The sequence below is a fragment of the Mobula birostris genome, chromosome 12 (genome assembly GCF_030028105.1).
Source record: "Mobula birostris isolate sMobBir1 chromosome 12, sMobBir1.hap1, whole genome shotgun sequence".
In the NCBI taxonomy this organism is placed as follows: Eukaryota; Metazoa; Chordata; class Chondrichthyes; order Myliobatiformes; family Myliobatidae; genus Mobula; species Mobula birostris.
In genome coordinates this window covers 34629120-34654838 of record NC_092381.1, presented here as the reverse complement: position 1 = coordinate 34654838, position 25719 = coordinate 34629120, and the positions used below count along the sequence as shown (strand labels likewise).

At 41.9% G+C, this 25719-nt stretch overlaps 1 protein-coding gene across 1 annotated transcript in view; it reads left to right on the top strand.

Moving 5' to 3' along the window:
- LOC140206297 (fatty-acid amide hydrolase 1-like) overlaps positions 1–25719 on the top strand; it is a 56541-nt gene that overhangs the window by 817 nt on the left and 30005 nt on the right. Inside the window, exons 2-6 of the mRNA XM_072274628.1 lie at positions 3195–3311; positions 8737–8877; positions 14078–14211; positions 20244–20450; positions 23114–23154. Of these exons, the coding sequence (XP_072130729.1) occupies positions 3195–3311; positions 8737–8877; positions 14078–14211; positions 20244–20450; positions 23114–23154 (640 nt within the window). The remainder of the gene's footprint in view (positions 1–3194; positions 3312–8736; positions 8878–14077; positions 14212–20243; positions 20451–23113; positions 23155–25719) is intronic.

The following is a 25719-nucleotide window of genomic DNA, read 5'->3' as shown; positions in this document are numbered from 1 at the left end:
AAACTGGCATATAAGCATTTGAGTTGATTTAAAAGTCCTCGTTAAGGTCACATTTCAGGTGTTTTTGTACGACTGTACTGCTCACAACCGCCTGGTGTGTGGCTTTTGGCTTTTGTAGACTCCTTATCACGCATGTCCCATGTCTCCTGACCATCCACCAAAATTTATTTTGACAAAATCACACGTTTCTTGACATAAACAACGACACAGGTTAAATTATGTTTGAAATCCATATTGTGCTCACCCTCATTTTTAAAGCTAATCAAGTTGTAAGTATACTAGAATATGAATCTATAGTTTGAGGTTAAAGAACCAGCCATGGAGGATTGTGATGAGGAGAACATTCTTTACTTAGAGGTTTATAAATCTTTGGCAATCCCTATCCCAGAAAGCTATGTATGCACAGCCACTGAATAGGTTCAAGATTAAGTCTGATTTTCCATTTAAACTCTAATTAGATCAAGGAACATGAAGGCTGAAAAAAGGATTTCAGTTACAGGATGAGCCATACTATTATTAAATAGCAAAGCAGGCTCAAAGAGCTTTTCTGTCTTTTATCTTCATAATTATGCAGTTGTAAGTTCAGAAATATTATTTTGCATCTTATCAAGATTGTTGGGATCAAAGACTACTGCATGCTTTCCTCACAGGGAAGTATTATTTGTACCACTTTGCTCGATCCATTTTGGGCCAGAATTTCTATATATCAGCCCAGTTAAAGAATATACAAGATTAAAAGATAACCTTAAAAAAATTACCTTTACATTTGTCACATGTACATTGAAACATACAGTGAACTGCACTGTTTGAGTCAAATCAGATTAGTGAGGATTGTGCTGGGCAGCCGGCAGGTGTGGGCATACAGCGTACTCACAACGCACAGAGCCTAACCCATATGTCTTTGGACTGTGGGAGGAAACCCACACAGTTACAGAGAGAACACACACATTTCTTGAGCTGAGCCCTGATCTTACAGTTGACTGCTGTATGACGTTGGGCTTATGACTATGTGGCTGTGCTGCTAATTCTGAACGAGGAAGCACCATATCACCCATTTTAGTTTCCAGTTAATGCCTTCCTCACCCCAGAATGTAATAGCTTCTTAAATGATTTTAGATTTTTGCATCTAGTATTCTTTTTACAAGCTGACATCACATAATTCCAACATACTGCAATTAGAATTTCTTCACAGTGATTTTAAAATTATAGTGTAGTAATTTGAAGCGATCGTTTCTCTTCTCACAGTTTATTTTTTTTAATGCTTTTAGCGATATTCTATGCCGCTGTAATAGGGGTGATTGATAAGTTCGTGGCCTAAGGTAGAAGGAGTCAATTTTAGAAAACGTAGCACACTTGTTTTTCAACATAGTCCCCTCCTACATGTACACACTTAGTCCAGCGGTCGTGGAGCATACAGATCCCTTCTTTGTAGAAGTGGTCCACAGCAGGGGTGATTGGTAAGTTGGTGGCCTAAGGTAGAAGGAGATGAGTTCTACAGCTCTTGTTACATGCACACGCAATTCAACTCTTTGAGTGAAAATGAAGAAAGTCTGAAGTTTCTCCTCATCTCCTTCTGCTTTAGGCGACAAACTTATCAATCACCCTTGCTGTGGACCACTTCTGGAGGTCCAAGACGCCGACTTCTACAAAGAAGGGATCCGTATGCTCCACGACTGCTGGACTAAGTGTGTAAATGTAGGAAAAATAAATGTGCTAGGTTTTCTAAAATTGACTCCTTCTACCTCCTTAGGCCACAAATTTATCAATCACCCCTCATACAATCATGTCCCATACACTTCCTTTATAAACAGAAAAGTCCACTTATTCTCATGTTTACTTCAGAAATTAGTCTCTTAGCTTTCCTTTGTGCTATCTCCATTGTTTGAACCTCTCTTACTACTTGACAAACACAACTAAACACTATGGTCTCACCTGAGGAATATCATTTTGATTACCACTTGATGTATATGCTATTGTTTTGGTCATGTAGTTCAACATACTGCTTAACTCAACTTGGATTGGACATGTTTGGTGTCAGATCCCTAAGGGTGTGAAAATTGTTTCAACTTCATATTTTGTTATTGCTGTACCATTCACGGGATATAGTATTTATTTTACCTCATTTTGTGCAGTCTATGTTTTCAGTAGCATAAGGGTGGGACAGTTGGGTAATGGCTAGTGTAATACTGTTACAGTGCCAGTTATAAGACCAGGGTTCCATTCCCACCACTGTCTGTCGGGATTTGTATACTGTCCCGGTGACTGTATGTGTTTCCTCCAGGTGTTCCAGTTCCCTCCCACATTCTGCAGCTTAGGGTTAGTGAGTTGTGTCCTGCGATATTGGTGCTGGAAGTGTAGACACTCTTTGGGCTGCTCAGCACAATCCTCACTGACTGGGTTTGATACAAACAAGGCCTTTAATTGTATGTTCCAATGTCCGTGTGACAAGTAAAGCTAATCTTTAATTCTTCATTCTTCATTCCATCATTACCTGATTCTTTAAATTTATGTATAAATATGAAGGCATCTCTCTGCACTGACCCAAATGGGAAAATAAAGTAATTAACATTTTGAAATAGTTAAATTCACATAAAATGAAGTGCATTTGCCCAAAATGATTACTGTAATTTCTGACATTGTAAGTGGAATTGTAACCAAAGGGAAATTTTAATACTTCATCTAAATCTACTTTTCATTTTGTCAGCTGACTAGACCTAAGGGTATATGAAATAATTAGACTTATGATGAAACAACTTTCTCTGAGGTATGACTTAATTGCCTGCTAGCTAATGACAGTTCTTTCATGGCAGTTAAACCTTTGACCCAGAGGTTATGGGCTCAGGTCCCACTCAAGATACTTAAGTGTGCTTAACCAAGACCTTTCCTGCTCCCTCAAGTGGACACAACCTGATACCATTTTGAAGGACAGTAACATTCAGTGTGTAATTCCAATAATGGGGTGGACTGGGGGACAGAATTCCTTTTCTGATGGATGTTTTCCCACCATTTTTCAGCATATGTAGTCTTCTTTTCTTTTCCAATGCAGAAATACCTAGAATTACTGGAAACAGTGTTGGTGCTACAGAGTAACACCATCCATGTTCCTATATACACAGACTCTGGGCTTGTCCTTCTGATATTTAAAGAAACTGATAGAAAATAATATAACCCAACTCATTCTATTTTCTCTCTAGGATACCTTCCAAACAAAAATTGACCATGAACTCCTTCTCTCGCTTCGTGATCTCTGTAAATCAATACAACTAGGGGACGTATCAGCAAGCTACGTACTGCATGCCTACATGGAGAAAGTAAGAGAAACGCCGCCTTTCACTTTAGATCACAAGTATGGAAGCCCCTTTCCATCCCCTCAGGTGCTCTCCATGTCTCTCCTAAGGTGACTGACAATTATTGTAACGTGACTCTGCAGGCAGCCGCAGAGCTCCGTCAGTCTCCTGTTTTCATCCTTTGCATAGATGTTTGGTGCTAATAGTGTTGCAAGGATTTCACAAAAACGTTTGGTGCCAGATTGGGTTTGCAGAATAGGCAGCAATCTAATAATCTAACTACTGTGTTAGCTACACACATCAAAGTTGCTGGTGAACTCAGCAGGCCAGGCAGCATCTGTAGGAAGAGGTGCAGTCCACATTTCAGGCCGAGACCCTTCGTCAGGACTAACTGTGTTAGCTGCTGTTCATAACTGATATCTTACCACTCCTGAGAGGCACTTAGTCAGCTGTTTGAGCATGAGAGGCAGAAGGCTCTGTGGCTCAGGCATGGTTTTTCCTGAGAGGTTTGCTGCTAGTGACCTTTAGGAGATCAGGTAAGCAAAAGCCCCAGCTGCAGTCTGTAGGAATTCGTAAACCCAAGAGATTCTGCAGATGCTGAAAATCTTGCAGAACACACACAAAGTGCTGGAGGAACTCAGCAGGTCAGGTCACACAGAGTGCTTTGCTCCGTCTGCTATAAAAGGTGAAATTTCCCGGTGGCCACCCACTTTTCCATTCTCATTCTGACATGTCCGTCCTTGGCCTCCTCCACACTGATGATGCGGCCGTTCTCATGATGGAGGAGCAACACCTCATATTCCGTCTGGGTGGCCTCTAGCCTGATGGCAAGAACATCAATTTCTCTAACTTCCAGTAATTTATCCTTTCCCCTTCTCTCTTTTCCCATTCCCCATTCTGGCTTCTGTCATACCCCTTCTCCTCACCTGCCCATCACCTCCCTCCTCGTTCCCTTTCTCCCATGGTTCACTATCCTCTCCTATCAGATTCCTTCTTCTTCAGCCCTTCACCTCTTCCACCAATCACCTCCCAGTTTCTTACTTCATCCCCCTCCCCCACCCACCTACCTCCCTCCTCACCTGCTTTCACCCATCACCTGCCAGCTTGTACTCCTTCCCATCCTCCCACCTTCTTATTCTGGTTTCTTTCCCCTTCCTCTCCAGTTCTGATGAAGGATCATGGCCTGAAATGTTGACAGTTTTTTATTCTCCATAGATGCTGCCTGACCTGCTGAGTTCCTCCAGCGTTTATTTATTGTCTTTATCTATTTTATTTAGAGATACAGTGCAGGACAGGCCCTACCAGCCCAACAAGCTGCATCACCCGTTTAACTCTAGTCTAATCACAGGACAATTTAACCTACTAACCGGTATGCCTTTGGATTGTGGGAGGAAACCAGAGCACCCAGAGAAAACCCACAAGCTCGTGGGAAGGATGGGCAACCTTCTTACAGACGGTGCTGGAATTGGACTCTGAACTCTGACGCCCTGAGCTGTAATAGCGTCGCGCTAACCTCTACACTGTCTTGTGTGTGTTCCTACAGACTGTAGTGTCTCAGTAGCTTCTCAGTCATTGGCAGATTTCTGGCACTCTGATCAATGGCTAGCGAGTGCTATCGTCCTGGTAGAGGGCAAGGTGCTCTTCTTGCAATACATGACTGTCCAGGGTGGAGAAGGTGCTAGAACCCAGAGCAGAATGGGTAGCCCTGATAGATTCTGCTATGCTAGTTGCAAACTCCTGCAAGAAGGGAGCCAGATTTAACTAGTGAGGTCACAGCACACCCCCAGGTTCACTGCAGATTATTGATGTCATTTACCAAAACCTTTCTCTTCCACAGTTTCTGTCTAGCCAGAAACTAACAGAGTGAGTTGTAAAGGTAAGAAACGGCAAGTGTGAGATGTTACATTTTGAAAGGTAAAATGTAAGTTTGGTGAGTTAATGGCAGAACCATTTACAGTATTGATGTACAGAGGGATCTTGAGGTTCAAGACCATACCTCCAGGTAAGTGGCAAATCAAGGAGATCAGGTGTTAAAGCAGGTACACTACACATTGTTCCTGTGCATCACAGGAAGCCAGAAGTCATTAGACAGTGTTTTAACATCAGAAAGCTGAAAGAAATTGAACACTGTGAGCAATTTGCAGCCAGCCTTGGTGACAAGCTGATGTCTCATGGACCCCTCACTGGAAGCACAACACAAAGATATTTAAAACTGTGGTGACGGGATCAGCAATATTGATGCTCCGGTTGAAAGGAGGCATCACAAAGACTGGTTCGAAGAAAGTGATAAGAACATTGCCAAGATACTGGCAGAGAAGCAAAAAGGCCTTTATCGATGACAGGATGCTTCAAACACTTCCAGAGCCAGACGCAGGCTTCCCTGCACAGAATGCAGGATGAGTGGTGGGAGGAGAAAGCAGAAGAGGTCCAGTGATATGCTGACACCAAGAACTTCAAGTTATTCATTAGTGCTACTAAGGAAATCCTCAAGCCGCATATGACCAGGCACCATACCTTTCGTGTTATCAGACAGCACAACCTTGCTCAGGAAGAAGAGCATCAACGCCAGGTAGAGGGAATCCTTCAGCTACCTGCTCAACAGGCCCTCTGATGTTCAGCTGGTTCCACTTGACCAGATCCTGCAGAAACCTCTTATTGACACCCTTGAATTTCCTTGTATGTTGGATGAATTGAGGAAAGCCATTGCTCAAACGAGCTCTGGCAAATGGGCGCTGTTGTAGTGTAGCGCTTAGCGTGACCCAGTACAGCTCGGGGAGCTTGGAGTTCAATTCCAGCGCCGTTTTGTAAGGAGTCTCTGTAGGTCTTCCCCATGGATTCTGTGGGTACCCCCCTGCTGCTCTGGTTTTCTCCCACAGTCCAAAGATGTGCGAGGTAGGTTACTTGGTCATTGTAAATTGTCCCGTGATTAGGTTCCGGTTAATCGACCTTGTAGGGTTGCTTGAAGGGCTGCAAGGGCCTACACTGCACTGTATCAAAAATAAATAAATGAATAACCCTCCCACCACATGCAGGATGAAATTCTCACCAAGATCTTCGAGTCACCAAGTCTATTTGCAATCAAAACCTTCCACAGCATTCTTACAAGCACCTGGGAAGAAGACATGCCTAAAGACTTCAATGATGCTACGATCATTTCGCTCTTGGAAAACAAGGGAAGCAAAGCTGACTGTGGTAACTACCGAGGCACCTTTAGCTTGTTCATTGCCAGTAAGTTTCTGGCCCATATAATTCTTAACCATCTAATCAGCAGCATATCAGAAGAGAACCTCCCTGAGATGCACTGTAGTTTTCCCTCCGGTCGCAGCACCGTCAACATAATTTTCACTGGGTTCAGGAAAAATGCATAGAACAAAATTTGAACTTGTATACTGTTTTCATAGATCTAACCAAAGTCTTTGTCACAGTCAACAGAGAAACATTGTGGACAGTATTGTCAAAGCTGGGATGCTTTTGCAGATTCATCAATGTCATTCGCCTCTTTTATGCCAATATGACTGGCCTCATCCTTCAAACGGAGACGCTTCAGAGCTGTTCATTTCAAACGGTGTGACGCAAGAGTGGGTGCTGGCCCCTATGCTTTTTAACCTATTCTCCACATGTGTGCTGAGCTAGGCCATCAGAGACCTTGAACAAGGAGTGTATTTGAAGTTCAGGCTTGATAGATCACTCTTTGACCTGCGTCATCTGAATGTTAAGTCAAAAACGATTGTGAAGCTTGCCCTTGTGGTGCTTTATGCTGATGACTGTGCCCTAATGGCCCACCCAGAGCCTGATATCCAACTCATTGTCAACAGCTTTGCAGGAGCCTCTCATCTCTTCACCTCACAATCAGCCTGGTAAAGATGAAAGTCCTACTTCTGCTATTGCCCAATGAGGGAACTAAACTGAATGCAGTAAATGAATTTAGGTCCTTGAGCAGCATCATCTCTAGTGATGGCTACCTGGACAAGGAAATCAATGCCAGGATTTGCAAAGCCAGCCAGAACCTTGGGCGCCTGTGTTCATGCAAGTTGAACCAGCTCAACATTCATCTATCAACAAAGCTCAAGGTGTACAATGCCGTCATCGTTAGCAGTCTCCTTTGTGGCTGTGAAAGATGGACTGTTTACAGAAGACATCTTAGACAGCTAGAGTGCTTCCACATTCGTAGCTTGAGGTAGATGCTAGGTATCTGCTGGCAGGGACAAGTCACAAATGTTGACAGAGTGAAGACCATGAGCATCAAGGCCATGATCCTAAAAGCCCAGCTTTGATGGACAGGACATGTCATATGCATGGAGGACTCCAGAACCCCAGACAGCTATTTCTGGGCAAGAGGGGCTAAGGTTGGCCTTACAAGAGGATCAACTCCAAAGCAACTGGAGCAATGGCACACAAGACTGGACTGGATGGAATGCCTTGGTATCTCCCACGTAAACGTTGAGGAGAGGCATCATGCAGACATGTTGGATGCCCGAGAGTGCCAAAAGGCAGCAGTAGCAATCCCTCCATCTGACTCAGGACAGTTCCCGTGCTCTCACTGTGACCGAGCTTTCCATAACAGAAAAGCTGCACTAGAGCGACCGTCATTGTCAGGTTCGATGGATGACCATCATTATATGTTTGTCTTCATCGCTAGGGTATAGACTATAAGAATCGAAAAGTGAGGATGCAGTTGGTTAGCCATACTCGGAGTGCTGAATGGAGTTCTGGTTGCCCTATTACTAGACGGATGTGGAGAGGGTGCTGCCTGCACCAGAGGATATTAGTTATAAGGAGAGGTTTGACAAACTTGGATTGTTTTCCCTGGACCATCAGAGGTTGAGGGAAGACGTGATTATTTCATAAAACTATGAGGTGTAGATAGGGTAGGTGGCGAAAATCCTTTTCCAAGAGTAGAAAAGTCATATGCTTGAAGGGCGTAGCTTTAAGCTGAGAGAAAGAACGCTTAAAGGAGATGTGAGTTGTAAGCTTTTTATACAGAGTATGACATGTGACTGGAATATGCTGCCATGCGTTGTGGTGATGGAAGCAGATACAATAGTGACATTCAAGAAGCTTTTAAATAGGCACGCGGACAGGCAGGGAATGGAGGGAAATTGAGGGATGATGTGCATGCAGAAGGGATTAATTGAATTGGGCATCATGGGTCAAAGTCATGTTCCTATGTTATATGTTTTATGTCCTGTACTCTATGTTCATAAAAGAGCGACCTGCAGAATGATGATGATGATATGTGACAAAGCTCTTTATACTGCACCATGCCATAAGATCAGCAATTCCCATACATTTTGTGAGTGTAAGTAAGAAGGCAGAATTAAAACATAATAAAAAAAGAGCTACCTTTGAAGGCATGCAGATTTGTTCTGGTCGTATTTTTTTATTTTAAAAATAGAATTTTTACATGTGGCTATGCTCAATTGGTATTTCTATATTGTTCTCTCGACAGGCTTTGGAAGCCACAACAAAATTCAACTGTATCACAGAATTTCTTCCAGAATGCCAAACACAACTCTTGGAATTGGAAGATAAGAAGGAGGGATTACTGTACGGAATCCCCATCAGCATCAAGGAGAATATTAGCCTCAAGGTTTGAAATGTTATGGGAAAAGCATTGGTTATTAAGTGTTATAGTTCTTTGGAATTAGTTTGGGTTTGTATGCACAATTTGCTTAAGTTAAGTGAAAAAGTCAAGAAGACCTTTAAAGCATCAAAGTACGTATAACTTGTTGATTGAAAATGATCAGCTTTTTGCTTTTGTTTTCTTCCCTTACGTTCAAAAGTTATTCATTCTCTTGCCAGAATCTCCTTACGCAGGATTCAATCACTTTCTGACATCTGTAAGGTATTCATGAATGAGCTTTGGCATTGAGCATTGCCAAACCTGTACTACTACGAGATCACCATTACCAAACCTAATCATATCCTATCCCAATGTCTTTGCACCTGCACTTCCATCAGTGACGACTTCTTTCCTCTTCTTACCCTAGCAACGCATCAGGCCAAATGCAATGCTGTTACCTGCATCTTAACTGAAGTCTGTTAACTTACTACACAGGCTAATTTCCTGATCTCTGTAGTTCATTGAGGAAACTAAAATTTCATTGTGTATTTTTGATGTAGCATAGTGTAACAAGATTAAGCAGTTATACATTACATAATGTCGCAACATTTGCCTTGTCATTAGATTATGTAGTCATAGAGTTATACAGCACAATAACAGGCCTTTTGGCCCAGTGTATCCATGACAACCAAGGTGCCTGCTTGAGTTACTTCCATTTGCAGCATTTGACCCATCTCTCTCTGAACCAGGGATTCCCAGCCTGGGGTCCACAGACCCCTCTGTTAATGGTAGAGGTCCATGGCATGAAAAAGGTTTGGAATACAGTACCTGCTCTAAACCTTTCCTATAATGTATTTGTCTAAATGTTTTTTAAACTTTGTAATTATACCTGAATCTATCACAGCTTGTTCAACATACCCACCACTTACAGTGTGAAAATGTCAGGCTCCCTTTAAAATTTCCCCTCTCTTACCTTAAATCTATGCTCTCTAGTTTTAGAATCCTCTAACTGGAAATTCAATGTTGCTCTTATCATGAAATCCCTGTCAAATACAACCAAATACTGAAAGGGTGTGCATTTGAGCAGAATCTTTTACAAGCAGAGGTTGTCACAAAATAATATGCAATCAATGAGGTCCTGTTAAAGTGCAGTCATTGTAATGTAATTAATGAGGCTGCCAGTTTACACAAACTTAACTCAGATTCTGAAAGTCTGTTTTAGCAATGTTGATTGACGAGTTAATATTGGCTAGGAAACTGATGTTACTACTCCCTCTGCTGTTTTTCAAAATAACGTCGACAGGCCTTTAACGTGCACTTGTCTGCTCAAAGACAACGCTTCTGGCAGTACACCACTCACTCAATTCTGCACAATAGTGCAAGCCATGGTTTTGTGCTCAAGTCTACAAACCAGGATCGAATGCGCACCTTTTGACTGAGAGGAGACAAAGAAAACTTAGCATGGAAACTAACAGTTGTTCTTCTCCCTTTCCATAAAATTGCTTTTTGCAATGCAAAATTTTACAGTATTTTTAAAGGCAATATATAGAGCAATATAAACAGTATAGCTAATGCTATTCCAATTTACACATCTTTTACAGTGGCTCTCGTGAGCTGAATGTTTCCAGCATTACATTTTTATTTCACATTTCCAGCGGTATTATTTTGCTGTTTTACCAGTGTAACTAATCTCTTCTGTCACCGGAAAAGGCCTTGTGACTAGTGGTATCGTAATGGATGAACTAGTACACTATCAAAATCTAACACTTAAAGCAATTTTAACATGAGGCCGATCCAGGCAAGAATAACATCCCTGAGGCTGGAATGTGAGGGGTCGTTGACTTTAACTACCAGGCTTCACTTCAGTACAATTGATGGGCTGCTCTCATATGACCATACCTGGATCCAACAGTCTGGTTTCCAGAGTCAGTCTGAGCCCCTATTCAGAAGAGGGACAGCATCTTGAACAGAAGGGTTACGATCTTGATTGAAGAAGGCTGGAAACAATTGTGCCCAGACTGAGAGTCTTCTCCCTAGGGTTGTCATCAGTTTTACTCATGGCTTTTTAAGGTTCTTTTGGCATGGGATCAGGCAAGGAAGGGATAGCATTCTCCCAAATGCCGCTTGGCTTCCAAGGACTTGAACAAAGTCTGATACGGCCAAAATCACCAGCTTTGACCACAGGATAGTGCTACAATTTAAGCAGAGGTTTATTCCCCTCACAGATTAAAAAGTGGAATTTCCTCAGCAATAACACTCTGCACATCTTACTTCACTTGCTCACTATAAACAATCCACTTGTATTACATCCTTTAGAGAAGAATTCAACTGCGACCCTCACTCCTTCATTCCACATGTGGCCTTGCTTCATTATCTCCCCATCTTCCTCAGTTTTAGCACAGATGCTTTATGTCCAAGATCTATTTACGTTTTCAGCAGATTCTTTTGCTCTCCTTCTCCAGACCAGCATTCCCAACCTGGGGACAACAGACCCCTCGGTTAATAGTAGGGATCCATGGCATATAAAAGGAACCCCTGCTCTCGACAAAGACAGAAGTTATGATAGGGGAAGACAATAGACAATAGGTGCAGGAGTAGGCCATTCGGCCCTTCGAGCCAGCACTGCCATTCACTGTGATCATGGCTGATCATCCACAATCAGTACCCCGTTCCTGCCTTCTCCCCATTTTCCTTGACTCCGCTATCATTAAGAGCTCTATCTAATTCTTTCTTGAAAGCATCCAGAGAATTGCCCTCCACTGCCTTCTGAGGCACAGCATTCCACAGATCCACAACTCTCTGGGTGAAAAAAGTTTCTCCTCAACTCCATTCTAAATGGCCTACCCCTTATTCTCAAATTGTGGCCTCTGGTTCTGGACTCCCCCAACATCGGGAACATGTTTCCTGCCTCTAGCGTGACCAAGGTAGGGATGTGAAGGACAGCTAATCTTATAGTCATTAGCCTCACAGAAGCCCTTGAGGTTAATGGTCCAAGCAGAATCATGAGCATCAAATGTAAATGGATAATATACATTTCATGGCAGTGTTAATGTACAGAACGATCTTGAGGTCTAGGTCTGCAGCTCAAAACTAGGTTTATTATCACTGGCATGTGTCGTGAAATTCCCTGTAAGTGGCTGCATAAGTCATACACATAGTGGTACAAAAAAGTGTATGGTATCATTGCCTTTATTAGTTGAGGCTTTGAGTTGAGTGATCAGGAAGTTAAAGTTGGAGTATTGTCAACAGCTTTGGGCCCCATATCTCAGGAAGGATGTGTTGTCATTGGAGAGAGTCCAGAGGAGGTTCATGAGTGATTCAGGGAATGAAGGAGTTAACATATGAGGAGTGTTTGGCAGCTTTGCCAGCCTGTACTCACTGCAATTTAGAAGAATGTGTGGGGATCTCATTGAAATCTACCAAATTTTGAAAAGACTAGATAGGGTAGATGTGGAGAGGATGTTTCCTGTGGTCGGGGTATACAGAATTAGAGGGCACAGCCTCAAAATTGAGGGGAGACCCTTTAGAACAAAGGCAAGGAGGAATTTTCTTAGCCATAGAGTAGTAAATCTGTGAAATGCTCTGCCACAGACTGCAGTGGAGGCCAAGTCTGTGGTATATTTAAGGCAAAAGTTGATCGTTTCCCGATCGGTCAGAACAACAAAGGATATGGCGAGAAGGCAGGTGTATGGGGTTGAGTGGGGTCTGGGATCAGCCATGATGGAATAACGGGGCAGACTCGAAGGGCTGAATGGCCTAATTCTGCTCCTATGCCTTATGGTCTTATGTTACAACTAATAAATCTCCGGTGAAGCTGTATCTGAAATATGAATTCAGTTCTGGTTGCCCCGTTAGAGAAAGGCTGTGGAAAGTGTGCAGAAGTTTACTTGGCTGCTGCCTTGTTGTGTAGACATATGCTATGGGGAGAACTTGGACAGACTCAAGCTTATTTCTCAGGGGCGGCATTTGCTATGGAAAGACCTGGTAGATGTTTATAAGATTATGAGAGGCATAGGTAGAGTCTATAGATGGTATCCTTTTCCATGGTCTAAATGGCTAATACTAGATGGCATAGGTCAGAGAGGAGACGTTGAAAGGAGAGGTGCAGGGCACGGTTTCTGCACAGAGAGTGATGGTTGCCTGAAATGCGCTGACAGGGTTGGTAGTGGAGGCAAATACGATAGAGGCTTTTGAGATGTTCTTAAATAGGCACATGAATGTGCAAAGTGGAGAGGAATGGGCATTGCGCATGCAGAAAGGAATTAGGTACTAATTACTGATTAATTAATTGGATGTTCAGCACAGCATTGAGGGTTGAAGGGTCAGTTACTTTGCTGTACCATTCTAAGACAGGCCCACAAGCTTTCATGAAAAGAGATGAACGTTGGGAATAAGTTTGAAGCAACGAGCTTACCCTGTATTAATACATAAAAAGCTCCAATGGGATCCCACCACCAAATTCACCTTTCCCTACCTGCCACTTTCTGCTTTCTGCAGGGATCGCTCGCTACGCAACTCCTTGTCCATTTGTATCTCCCCACTGACCTCCATCCTGGCACTTATCCTTGCAAGTGGAACAAGTGCTACACCTGCCCCTACACCTCCTCCCTCACTACCATTCACGGCCCCAAACAGTTCTTCCAGGTGAGGCAGCACTTCACCTGTGAGTCTGTTGGGGGTCATATGCTGTGTCCGGTGCTCCCGGTCTGGCCTCCTGTATATCAGGGAGACCCGATGTAGATTGGGAAACCACTTCACCGAGGCACCTACATCCGTCAGAAAAAGCGGGATCTCCCAGTGGCCACCCATTTCAATTCCACTTCCCATTCCCTGTCATGATGAAGCCACACTTAGATTGGAGGAACAACACCTTATATTCCATTTGTGTAGCCTCCAACCTGATGGCATGAACATTGACTTCTCCAACTTCTAGTAATACCCCTACTCACCATTCCCCATCCCCTTTTCCATCTATCACCTTACCTTGTTGCTCACCCATCACCTCCCTCTGGTGCTCCTCCCCCCTTTTTCTTTCTTCCATGGCCTTCTGTCTTCTTCTATCAGACTGTAAAATGTAAAATGACGAGTAGAATGTAATTTTATCTCGATCTACAATGCAGGGCAGGAATATGTTACATTTTAGTCAATGATTATTGATCCAGTCAATATCTCATGTAAACCAATGATGGCAACCTAACTAAAAGGTACTAAGTTTATTTTATTACAGGGTCATGATTCAACTTGTGGACTTAAGAAGTTTATAAATAAACCTGTCGATGAAGATTGTGTAATAGTTCAGGTGTTGAAGAAACAAGGAGCAATTCCGTTTGTGAAAACCAATGTTCCTCAGACATTATTTAGGTACTATTGAATAAACTCTATTTGAATAATACTGAACTATTGGACTAAATAGTGTGTCAGCCTTGCATATTGTTTTCCAATTAACCGTCTTTTTAAAAAGAGATAATGGTGTCATGCTGGCTAATTTGGGACAGGTTTTGCAGCCCAGTTTCATTCCTGCTGTCAGCATAGAATTTGTCCCTACCGTTTCCTCCTTCATTTGAAAAATGTGTGGGCTGCATAGGCGGCCTTAAGCATCCGGGGGCCCGTTTCAAGAGTTAATGTGGGGCCCTACCCCCGCTTCCCAAAAAAAAGAAAGAAAAAAACGAATATTCAAGTTGGTTTGCATCAATATGGTATAATTTCGAACTTAAACGTTGATGCATTATGTGCACTTTCAGCATAATGGACAGACAGCTCAATATATAATCCAAACAATTCTCTTAATTAAAAACTGAAACAATTACGTTTTTTGCTTTGGAGTGAGAAGCCTCGCCCTTCTCAGCAACTAGTCTGCAGTGAATGGCACTATGTGTTAGGTATCAGCTGACATAAGGACAGCTTAAACAATTTCCCTCTAATTAAACTAATAACAAAAGCAATGTCATATTTAATGAAACTTCACACTTCATTTATTCAATGAACAGTGTCTGAAAGTTAACTACTGGAAGTTTACAACAAACTGCGTCTCGCGCTCTTTCAGCACCACGGACAGCTTACGCAAGGCCTGGAGAACCAACAGGAGGAGAGTGAGAGAGAGAGAAAGTACAATTTGTGGAAACGCTGCCTAATCGCCTATACACATTTTGAGTGAAATATGTGGTTTATTTTATTATTTTAATTATGAACTTTATTTCTGCTAAAAATGTGTAAAAAGACTTACCACTAGAACTTCACCACCCTCCTGTGCTTGAGTGCTGAGAATGCTTTAATGAGCTCATCTTTGTCCGGCGATTTTGTTATTTCGTGCTCAATTGATATCTGAGCAAGAGTTGACAGACATTCCTGGAGCATGGTTGTCCTCAGATGCATTTTGATGAGCATTAGCCTCGAAAAACTTCTCTCTCCACTCGCTACAGTCACAGGCACTGACAGCATGAGTCTTAGAGCAATGGTGAAGTTAAGATACAGTTCAACCAGATTGTTGCTGTAAATGTAGCTCAGAATCTGCAGGCCAGTGGTTACTTTTGCAGGCATGGCACTGACAGCAGCCGACACCTCGCGCAAAAGGTCCTCAGCATCTACATCACCAAATGTCCTCTCCCTGTTTACGCAGCTGTCTTTCAGTGTGCGACTTTGGGTGGCTTTTTTCATTTCCTCTCTTCCGTATATGAAGCCAAACAGACTGTAAAATGACTCCATCAGTTTGAAGCGCTCACTAATGCCTGTGATGGCAGAGTCCACTAGTGGAAGGAAAACTTGTACCGTTCCTCGGGTGCCACTGTCAGGGAAAGATCTGCACTTTGGGACTCGTACTGGAACTGGCATTTTGGTTTTCTGATTCTTACAGCTGGAAAGACAATTGGCATCCCTATCTCTTCAGCTATGTCTCTGGCATCTGTTTGGGTGGATGAAAGGCCGTTCTCTCTGTATTCCTTGAGAAATTTCAGAACATATTCCACATTGATTTCCACTTGTGGGCTCTGGAGCAGTTTGCTGACACGACTTACCTCATGTAAAACGTTGTACCAGATGATAACAGTCAGCAGGAATTTCCATGACATGATCTCCTGTTCTAGGCCTCTAGCTGTAGATGTGGTTTCACTGTCACCTTTCTGTGTGGCATGTTCAATCAGTGACAGGGGCGCATTGCCAACATCGGGAAGCTGGTAGCTCAGGACTTTCACACTTTCCACGCGGCACTCCCATCGCGTGTTGGATATGGGTCATCTGTAGCACGTTCTCCTTGAAAAGCTTCCATCTCTGTGTCGATGAGCTGAATAGTGTGCATAGACTTTGCAGCACCCCAAAGAAACCCACAGACTCCACTGTTGATTTTGCAGCATCGACAATGACTAGGTTTAGGCTGTGGCTGGCGCATGGCATGAACAGTGCTTTTTTGTTAATATCTAGCACCCTCTTCTGCATCCCGCTATTTTCCCCCCGCATATTGCTCCCGTTATCATAGGCCTGCCCCCTGCATTTTGAGATATCTAATCCTAACTTCTCCATATGCATTAAGAAAACATCGGTTAGGCCTGCACCTGTTGTGTCAAGCACTGGGAGGAAACTGACAAAATCCTCACCAACAGTAGCTCTGACATTTACTTAGCATGTGACAATGTGCAGTATCACAGAGAGCTGCCCTATGTGTGCAGCGTCAGTGGTGCAGTCCATTATCACCGAGTAGTAATGTGATTGTTTTACTCTCTCTGTCATCGTTTCCAGTGTCTTGTCTCCAATAAGTGTGATTAACTCATTTTGTATGGTTTTCCCCATGTAGTTTTCAGCAATCTCTTTCTTCTCTGCTCATCTGACATGTTCGCTCATCACTGGGTCGAAATCGGCAAGCAGCTCCACCAGACCTAGAAAGTTCCTATTATTTGGTTCATGCAGGGTGGGATTGTGGCCACGGAAAGCAAGGTTTTATTCTGCAAGGTGACAGACTATGGCAATGAACCTCTTCATGACATCATTCCAGTGTTTTTTTCCAGCATTTGCATTTCTTGGTACGTGCTGTCAACGGCACGGTGCGCTCTTAAGTGCGTTTCCAGCTCGCGCCAGCTATCCACGTTGGCACGGTGCGCATTTGACTTCTCATGATCCAGGAGTGTGAGAATGAGTCGCTCCCACACTCTGAAACCTCCGCAAGTGAGACTGTGATTTCGCTTGCCAAATAGGGTACAGCAGAAACAGAAGTTTGAATCAGATGATTCTGAGTACACTAACCATGACCTACGAATGGTTTCTCCATTTTTCATCTTCATAAGATATCTGTCCTTGGTAAAACGACGGCGTGATTGGCTCTGTGGAAAGTTAATGTCCTCTAACTGAACGGGACCTCTCCTAAAAATGTTGATCCGTTGGTCGCTGGTAATAAGCGTTGGCCAACGTGCCGGATCGGTCTCTGTGAATGTTAGTGGGGCTTTCTCTCTGTCTGGTGGGCTGGTGGCGGCATCTCCCTCACCTGTCTCAGTTGTAGGACTGTCATCATGCTGTGGTGCTTGTTCATCAAACAAAGTTTGATCTTCATTATCGCCTTCTGTTTGAGTAGAATTGTTCTTCTCATTTTCATTGCTCTGATTATCAACATCTCCTGTACTGCTTACAATGTCACTTGGCACTGCAGCCCCATGCTGTGATGATGGTGCAGCAGCAACTGCAGTCGGCGGGCCTTTTATAGATGCTGGACCAAAGAAAGGTGTAATTTTTGGGAGACTATTTAGACGTTTTGTTTTGTTGTCTTGTACTTTCCGTTTTTCAGCACCACTAGGATAGGAGCGTTTCATTTTCCTCTCATTGAAAAGTAGCCTTCTTTGCTAGGAGCAATGTTTACAAGTGAAGTAAATATTTTAATGTATTTTCTCAGATGTCAGTTAGCGAGCGCCCACTAGTGGTTTGGCTGGCAATAGCAGGAGAATATTGTGGCGTCTGGGAGCTGTGCATTAAATTTTTGCATGTCAGTCGGGGGCCCCTGGGAGGGCGGGGCCCATTTCAGTTGAAACGGGTGAAACATAGCTAAGGCCGCCTATGGTGGGTTGGTTAGTAAATTGGCCACTGTTGTTGCTGCCCCCAGTGTGTAGATGAATGGGAGACCTGGGAATGTGGGGGGAATAAATGCGTTAGGATACAGTTAGTCTGGTAATGGGTACTTGATAGTTGACACAGACTCGGTGGAGCAAAGGGCTTGTTTCTGCTCTGCATGGCTCGTATGATTTCATAACCGTAAAATGTTCGTAATGTTGCTTCCAATGTACCTTTTATATCCGTAATAGGTCTTGTTGCTATGTTTGTTTACTTATCAAGATACAGCCCAGACTAGGCCCTTCCAGACATTCAAGGCACGCTGCCCAATTTAATGCTAGCCTGATCACTGAATTTACAATTACCAATCAACCTAGCAACTCGTCCATATTTGGACTGCGCGAGGAAAGTACAGCACCCAGAGGAGGCCCGCACAGTCACGGGGAGAGTGTGCAAAGTCCTTACAGGAACAGCAGGAATTGACCCTGGGTCACCTGTACCGCAAAGTGCTGTGCCAACCACTACACTACTGAGCTGCCCATGTGAAGTGTTTGAAAAGGCTTTGAATTTCCTGTACAATTTGAGTTCCTAAATTATGTACTGGTAGTGCAATATCTATCATGTAAATAGCCATGCCGGCATCTGTGAACACATTTTGAACAGCACTGATTAAGGTACATTAAACTGATCTAATTCAGTGCCTGTCATCTGTTTACCTTGTGAGTCTGCCACTAAATAATCCAAACCTTGAAAACATGAAATACAGCATTTTCATCAACATTTTACTTTCCGTAGAAACTACGTTTGTAGTTAGCATTTTTTAAAAACTAACAATATGTTTATATATTTTTACTACCTGTGGAATATAGATATCGCAGGAAAGGATAGCATTTCAGAATCGGGTTTATTATCACTGACATAAATTGTGAAATTTGTTTTTTTTTGCGGCAGCAGTACAGTGCAAGTCATAAAAGTAATTACTTTCAAGAAGTAAAAAGTGAAGTAAGTAAATAGTGCAAAAGAGGAAAGATACAAGTTTATTTGTCGTGTACATTGAAACGGAGAGTGAAATGCTTCATTTGCATTAACAGCCATCACACTTCTTCATGGGTTCATGCACTGTTCAGGGGGGACAAGCAGTTTCTTAAAATGTTGAGTGTGAGTCTTCAGATTCCTGTACCACTGCCCCTATGATAGTAAGAAGACGAGAGCCTGTCCTGGAAGACGAGGGTCCTTAATGATGGACTCCATCTTCCTGAGTCTCCACCTTTTGGAAATGTCCTTGATAGAGGGCAGGGGTATCCCTGTGAGAGAGATGGCAGAGTCATTTAGGCACGTATTGCCTACTCCTAGAATTCTTGAGAAAGGTGGTGGTTGATCTTCCTGAGTTACATTCTACATTGTGAACGAATATTCTCCAACAACACTGTAGGTAGGTGCTTCCAGGGTTTTGACTCAGCACCAAAGTGTCCAAATTAGAATATTGCTTGGAGGGAAAGGAAACTTAGAAGGGATGATGAAGTCATGGGAATCTTATGCATTTAGTTGGAATTTACTGGTTTAGAATGCGCCATTTTGGAGATTTACTGTTAGAGATTCCTTGGAGAGAATTGTCACATAAAAATTGTTAGGTGCTGAAAAAATTGATTTCTTGGAACAGCCATAGAGAGCAGAAAATTGTTCTTGTTGAACAAAAACCACATTCAGTGTGGAGTTAACGATCTACAGTATTTTACCGCAATTGATATTGGTGTCACACTTCATACGTCCTTGTGAGCATCGACTTCCCTGATATCTCTCTCCAGTTCCTCCCCAGCAATAGCAACGTATTCATTCTTACATTGCTTTTATTGTGGAGGAAGTAAATAAAACCGGCAGTTATCACCTCTAAGGAATAGAGAAAGAAAATAAAACCAGCAGCTATCATCTCCCACCAAAGACCTAGTACCACATAAAAACATACAATGAAATCAAAAACACTCAGTTCTCTGTGACGTTGTTGGACGAATATTTATTATTAGCCTGTCTCAAGAGGAATAGATTGGTTATATTGCCTGCAGTTCTGTTCTTGTACCATTGACATTTCCAATCTCAATGAAAAGGAACGGCTCATGAAATGGTGACATTGCCACATGGGTTGAAAAATCATGGGTGAGTATATAAATTTACAGAATAATGTGTGGCAGAATGTGGTGCCAATATTGCCAATTCGCTCACACTGAATTGAATGTTTATGAATGCCCCTACCAATCAATAATTTTATAGCAGTCTTTTTGAAATATCAATGGGGTGAGAAAGTAATCTCAGGTTTCTGCCATCTATTATATTTGCCGCTCACCCATGAGAGAATGCTTTATTTCCTGTTACAGCTATGAATGCAGCAATCCTATTTATGGCCAAACCGTCAACCCGTTAAACGTCAAGCGGACACCTGGTGGGTCATCAGGTGGGGAGGCTGTCCTGATCGCGGCAGGGGGCTCCGTCCTTGGAATTGGAACTGATGTTGGTGGCAGCATACGCTTTCCAGCTGCATTCTGTGGAATCTGTGGCTTCAAACCAACGGCAAACCGATTAAGGTGAGATATTTTTATTGCAGATATTTATTTTTATTTATGTAGAGGAGAAAGAATGGGCTATTTTTGCACCTTGAATCTCACTAATGTTATTTTCCATGGTCTCTTTATCAATACTGTTATTTAATTTCATATCTATAATTAGTTGAATTCAAATGTTCCAATTGCTTTGGTAGGATTCAAACTTGTATCTCTAGCTCAAAAGTCCAGGTCTCTGGAGGCTAATTGAGTAACTGGCCATTTCAGTTGCTCTCTTAACCATCACATTACCACTCTCTGGTATTCAATTAGATTGTGACTGATCCAAACCTCCTGTCTTTATTGACCAGTTTGCTTGATGCCTGCCAGCAATTCTATTTTTTTTTCTTAATAAAAGCCCAGATTAGTTGAACATTCATCCCTTTATGAAGAGAGAAATACAGAATTCCACTGCCCTTTGTGTGGAAAAGTATTTCTTCATACCTTTCCTGATTTAATGCCTGATTTAATTATGTTCCTTTTTTTTTCATTCCCTTTGGCCATTTTAACAATTTAGGCACCTTAATCAGCTTACACTTCAGTCTTCTATGCAACTTGTCCTTATGATTTAAACTTTCATTGTTGGTTACTCTGTTGTACATTCAGTCGAAGGCCAATATATTCTTAAGTTGTTGATACATTTTCACAGTAGATCCTCCTAGCCGATTGTCCAATAAACATCCTTTTCTAAGATGCAGTGCTAACTGTTTTCCTAAGGACTAAAATTACACACTTGGCTGCAATTTACAAATTTGTTGATTTTATTTTGATTTTGTATGGATATAATTTAAGAAGTTCAATAATAATATACTGTACTTTGAGTATGTTCAAGATTTATGTAGTTAGAAGATTGTATCCCACAAAATGATAGTTTCAAGTTTTACAATGTTGTGGATAAATAAAGAGGTTAGTGACAGAGTAAAATTAAAGAAAGGATAGAATAGAATAATTGTCATACTGCGCCAAAACAAGCTTATCTCTGCTGACCCAGGTCTCCATCTACTCCTGCATTTGGCCTAGATCCCTCTATCCCTTCCTTATCTATGTACCTAACAAAATACTTTTTAAATGCTGTCATCATACAGTTTCTTGAACATGGTGACACAGGTAGACAGGATGGTGAAGAGGGTGCTTAGCATGTTTGCCTTTATCATAAACACAAGAGATGCTGGGAATCTAGAGTAACATACGAAATGCTAGAGGAACTCAGTGTATCTGGCATTATCTACAGAGTGGGATAAAGAGTCAGGCATCTTGGCTCAAAATATTGACTCTTTATTCCTCTGCATGGATGCTGCCTGACCTGCTGAGTTCCTCCAGCATTTTGTGTGTGTTATTCTTGCCCTTATCAATCAGGATAGTGAGTACAGGACTTGGGCTATTTTGTTACAACTGTACAAGACATTGGTATAGAAACATAGAAAACCTGCAGCACAACACAAGCCCTTCGGCCCACAAAGCTGTGCTGAACATGTCCTTACCCTAGAACTACCTAGGCTTACCCATAGCCCTCTATTTTTCTTAGCTCCAGGTACCCATCCAGGAGTCTCTTAGAGTGTTTTATATACAGTTCTGAGCACTGTAGTATGTGGAGGATGCCATTAAACTGGAGAGGTTATGAGGATGTTACTGGGACTGGAAGATTTGAGTTATAGGGAGAGGATGGAAAAATGAGGACTTTTTCCCCTGGCACATAGAGGCCCAATGGATGACCTTAGAGAGGTTTATAAAATCATGAGGGACAGAGATAAGGTGAATAGCCACAGTTTATTTCCCCAATGTTAGGGAATTTGAAACTAGAGGGCATGGGTTTAAAGTGAGAGAGGCAGAATTAAAAGGGACTCAAGGGGGGAAACTTTTTCTACACATCATCATCATCATCATCATTATGTGCCATGTCATATGACATCATCATTATGTGCTGTGTCATATGAGGTGGGCGATCATGGTCTCCATGACTATGATTGTTCTTGGCAAAATTTTCTACATTAGTGGTTTGCCATTGCTTTCTTCTAGGCAGTGTCTTTACAAGTCGGGTGACCCCAGCCATTATCAATACTCTTCAGGGATTGTCTGCCTGGCGTCTGTGGTTGCTTAGCAACCAGGACTTGTGATATGCACCAGCTCCTCATACAACCATCCACAACCTGCTCCCATGGCCTCACGTGGCCCTGATCAGGGGAGGCTGGGGCTAAGCAGGTGCTACACCTTGCCCCAAGGGTGTCCTGCTGGCTAGTGGAGGGAAGGAGCACCTTGCACCTTCTTTGGTAGAGACAAATCTCCATCCCGCCACCCACTTTCTACACAGGGTGTGCATGTATGGAACGAGTTGCCAGATGAAGTGTTAGAGGTGCGTCTAGTAATGACAGTTTAAAGATGTTTGGAGATGTACAGGGATAGGAAAGTTTTAGAAGGATATGGGCCAAATGCAGGCAATTGGGTTAGCACGGACAAGTTGGGAATGTAGAGCTTGTCTTCTGTGCTGTGTGGCTCTAACTGACAGTATTTTAAGAGGTTAGCTTTAGATGATAATTTTGCAGATTACAGAGTAAATAATTTTATGCAGGCACATCTATTGACTAAAATGGAAATATTTGAGAAATTTCTTCCTTCAGTTGAGGAAATTATATGTTTTTTACTTCATGCAGCAAAAGGGGTTTGACAGTAAATACATCTGGACAGAGAACGGGTGAGTTTCTTCTCTACATGAATTATATTATGCCAATGTGCCAGACAAAACCAGAATTATTCTTAAGAGTGGGGATAAGATGACCATTTCCCCCCCCTCCCCCCTCCCACTGCCACACTCTCTGTTTTCATCAAACCAAACTGCTTCAACCACCAATCAACATAACCCTTATGTTGAAGTCGGGGTGAAACCCGATGAAAGTATATAAAATAATGAGAGGCATAGATAGGGTAAATAGTCGAATTCCCGGGGTAAAAATGCCAAATACTGCAGGGTATAGTTTTAAGATGAGAGGAGGAAGGTTTAGAGGAGACATGAGGGATATGTCTTTTACACAGAGACTGGTAGGTACCTGAAACACACTGCCAGGCCTGGTGGTGGAAGCAGTTACTTAAGAAGCACTTAGGTAGGCATATGATCATACAGAGAAACGAGGGATATGGATCGTGGGCAGGCTGATGGCATTAGTTTAATTTCAGCTTGTACCTGAGCTGTACCGTTCTATGTTCTAAATGAATATTTAAAAAAATGTATGTTTTATGAAACTACAAATTAATCATTTATGTAAAGGATATAGGATACAGAATCTTCCCCTTCCCTTTCACTTCACAGAGGAAAAGCATTTTTTTAATTGATCCAGATACCTTTCCAGAAAATCTTCTGTGTACCTTCTCTGAGACTCTGGATACTCTTCCTAACGTGCGATTCAGTGAAGCATCTGAACCCTACCCAGCTTGTATGCATTGCTGCTGAAGGCTCCAAATCTCCCTTTTTTTTCCTTTAGCAACCTTAAAATACTTGTGCACATCCAAATCTAAATATCACTGAGTATAAAATCTAATTAAAATGTATCTTATACTAATGCTTAGCTTTTCTGCTAAAATGCACCACTTCATAATCCTCTGCATTACATATCAGTCAGTTGTAGTCTGCTAAAGCTTTCTCTCTGTCCCCTGAAGTTTGTTACTACCCCACTTAAAGCCTACCATATTCTAGGTTTCATTCACAGACTTGGAAATTATGCACAACATTTCCAAATCTCAGACATTAAGATACAAAAATGAAAAAGATATCCTAATATTGAAGCCTGGTTGCTTCAGTGTAGCTTATCCAGTGCTTAAAAAACCATTCAGTATAACTCTGATATTGTCTCTTGGCTAATTTCATAACTATTTTATCACTGATACTTTATTTCAATTTGTAAAAGGCTAATTAAGTTATATATACATAGGGTAGTTTATGTCACCATATATTACCCTGAGATTCATTTTTTGTGAATGCCTGCAGAAAATGAATCTCAGGATAATAATGATGAAATATACAGTATGTTGTTTGATAATAGATTGAACTTTGAACTTCAGCTCCATTATTTTCATCAAATATCTTAAATACATCATCAAAGAACTATTGATCACTGTATGGGTTAGGGTTAGGGTGTGTAAGTACAAACATTATCTACAATTAACTGCTGAAGTTTGGGTAACCTTGGTCCTAGACAGTTCAAGAGTTTCCTGTCTGTTCCTCTTCCGCAGGTGGTTTGTTGGAGGTGAGCTGCAGCATTGCAGTGAAAAAGTTGAACAAGTTCAGGGCAATGACGTCGCTTTGTTTGACACTGCTCTGAACAACAGTGTTTGGTTCTGTTACAGACCAATTGGTTAGGGTTATGGCCTCCATATCGTCATGATGTGAATGCAAGATAGAGATTAATTTCTGTGGTCAGCTGAATTATTCATTCATTATTCCCTTCCTGATTCTGAATGTCTGGGACAACTGGAAAACACAAAAAAAAACTCCAGTTGGAGAGGCAAAGAAATTTTCAATTTGTAAGGATATCCATGGCCTGGCCAATTAGTTGACATTAGTAATTCACTATAAATAAAATATTGGCATTAATTAGCATGTCCATGTGTCAGGAAGCCACGTTCATAATTTTTTGTATCAGAAAGATCACATTCAACATTTCCAAAAGATATAACCACTTAGTTCTAGTATAATTTTGGTATATTTATTTTGCGTCCTCTAAAATCAACCCCTATGTGCTCTTCATAATAACTACAATTGTGGTTTAATCAATTTAAAAGTTCAGATTACCTTTCTAGAAATTAATTCCATGACTTTTTGAGGTTATTTCCCATTGCCTTTCAACACTGAATTGCACCCTTTTTAAAATGGTGTATATGTATACCTAAACCTTACTCATCCTCTTTCCCCATTTTGACAGCTATCTTCCAATTTTATTTTCTATGAGGTAAAAATTACTACCTAACATTTAATAATACTGAAAATAATTTGATTGTTATATGCCCATTCTGCAAGTTTAGTAATAACTTGTTAATTTGCTGTTACCTGTAATAACATTATTCGCCCTTGTCATTCTTGTTCCTATTGCCTCTCACTAGTGCACTGATAGGCCAAAATTATATGATAATTTACTTAAGGGTACGGCTTTATCCTTTGGAGCAAAGAAGGATGAGAAGTTACTTGATAGAAGTGTAGAAGATGATACCCAACAAGATTAATTCCTTAAGGTTGTTATAGCTAGTTGTGGTGGTGAGGGTAAGCTCC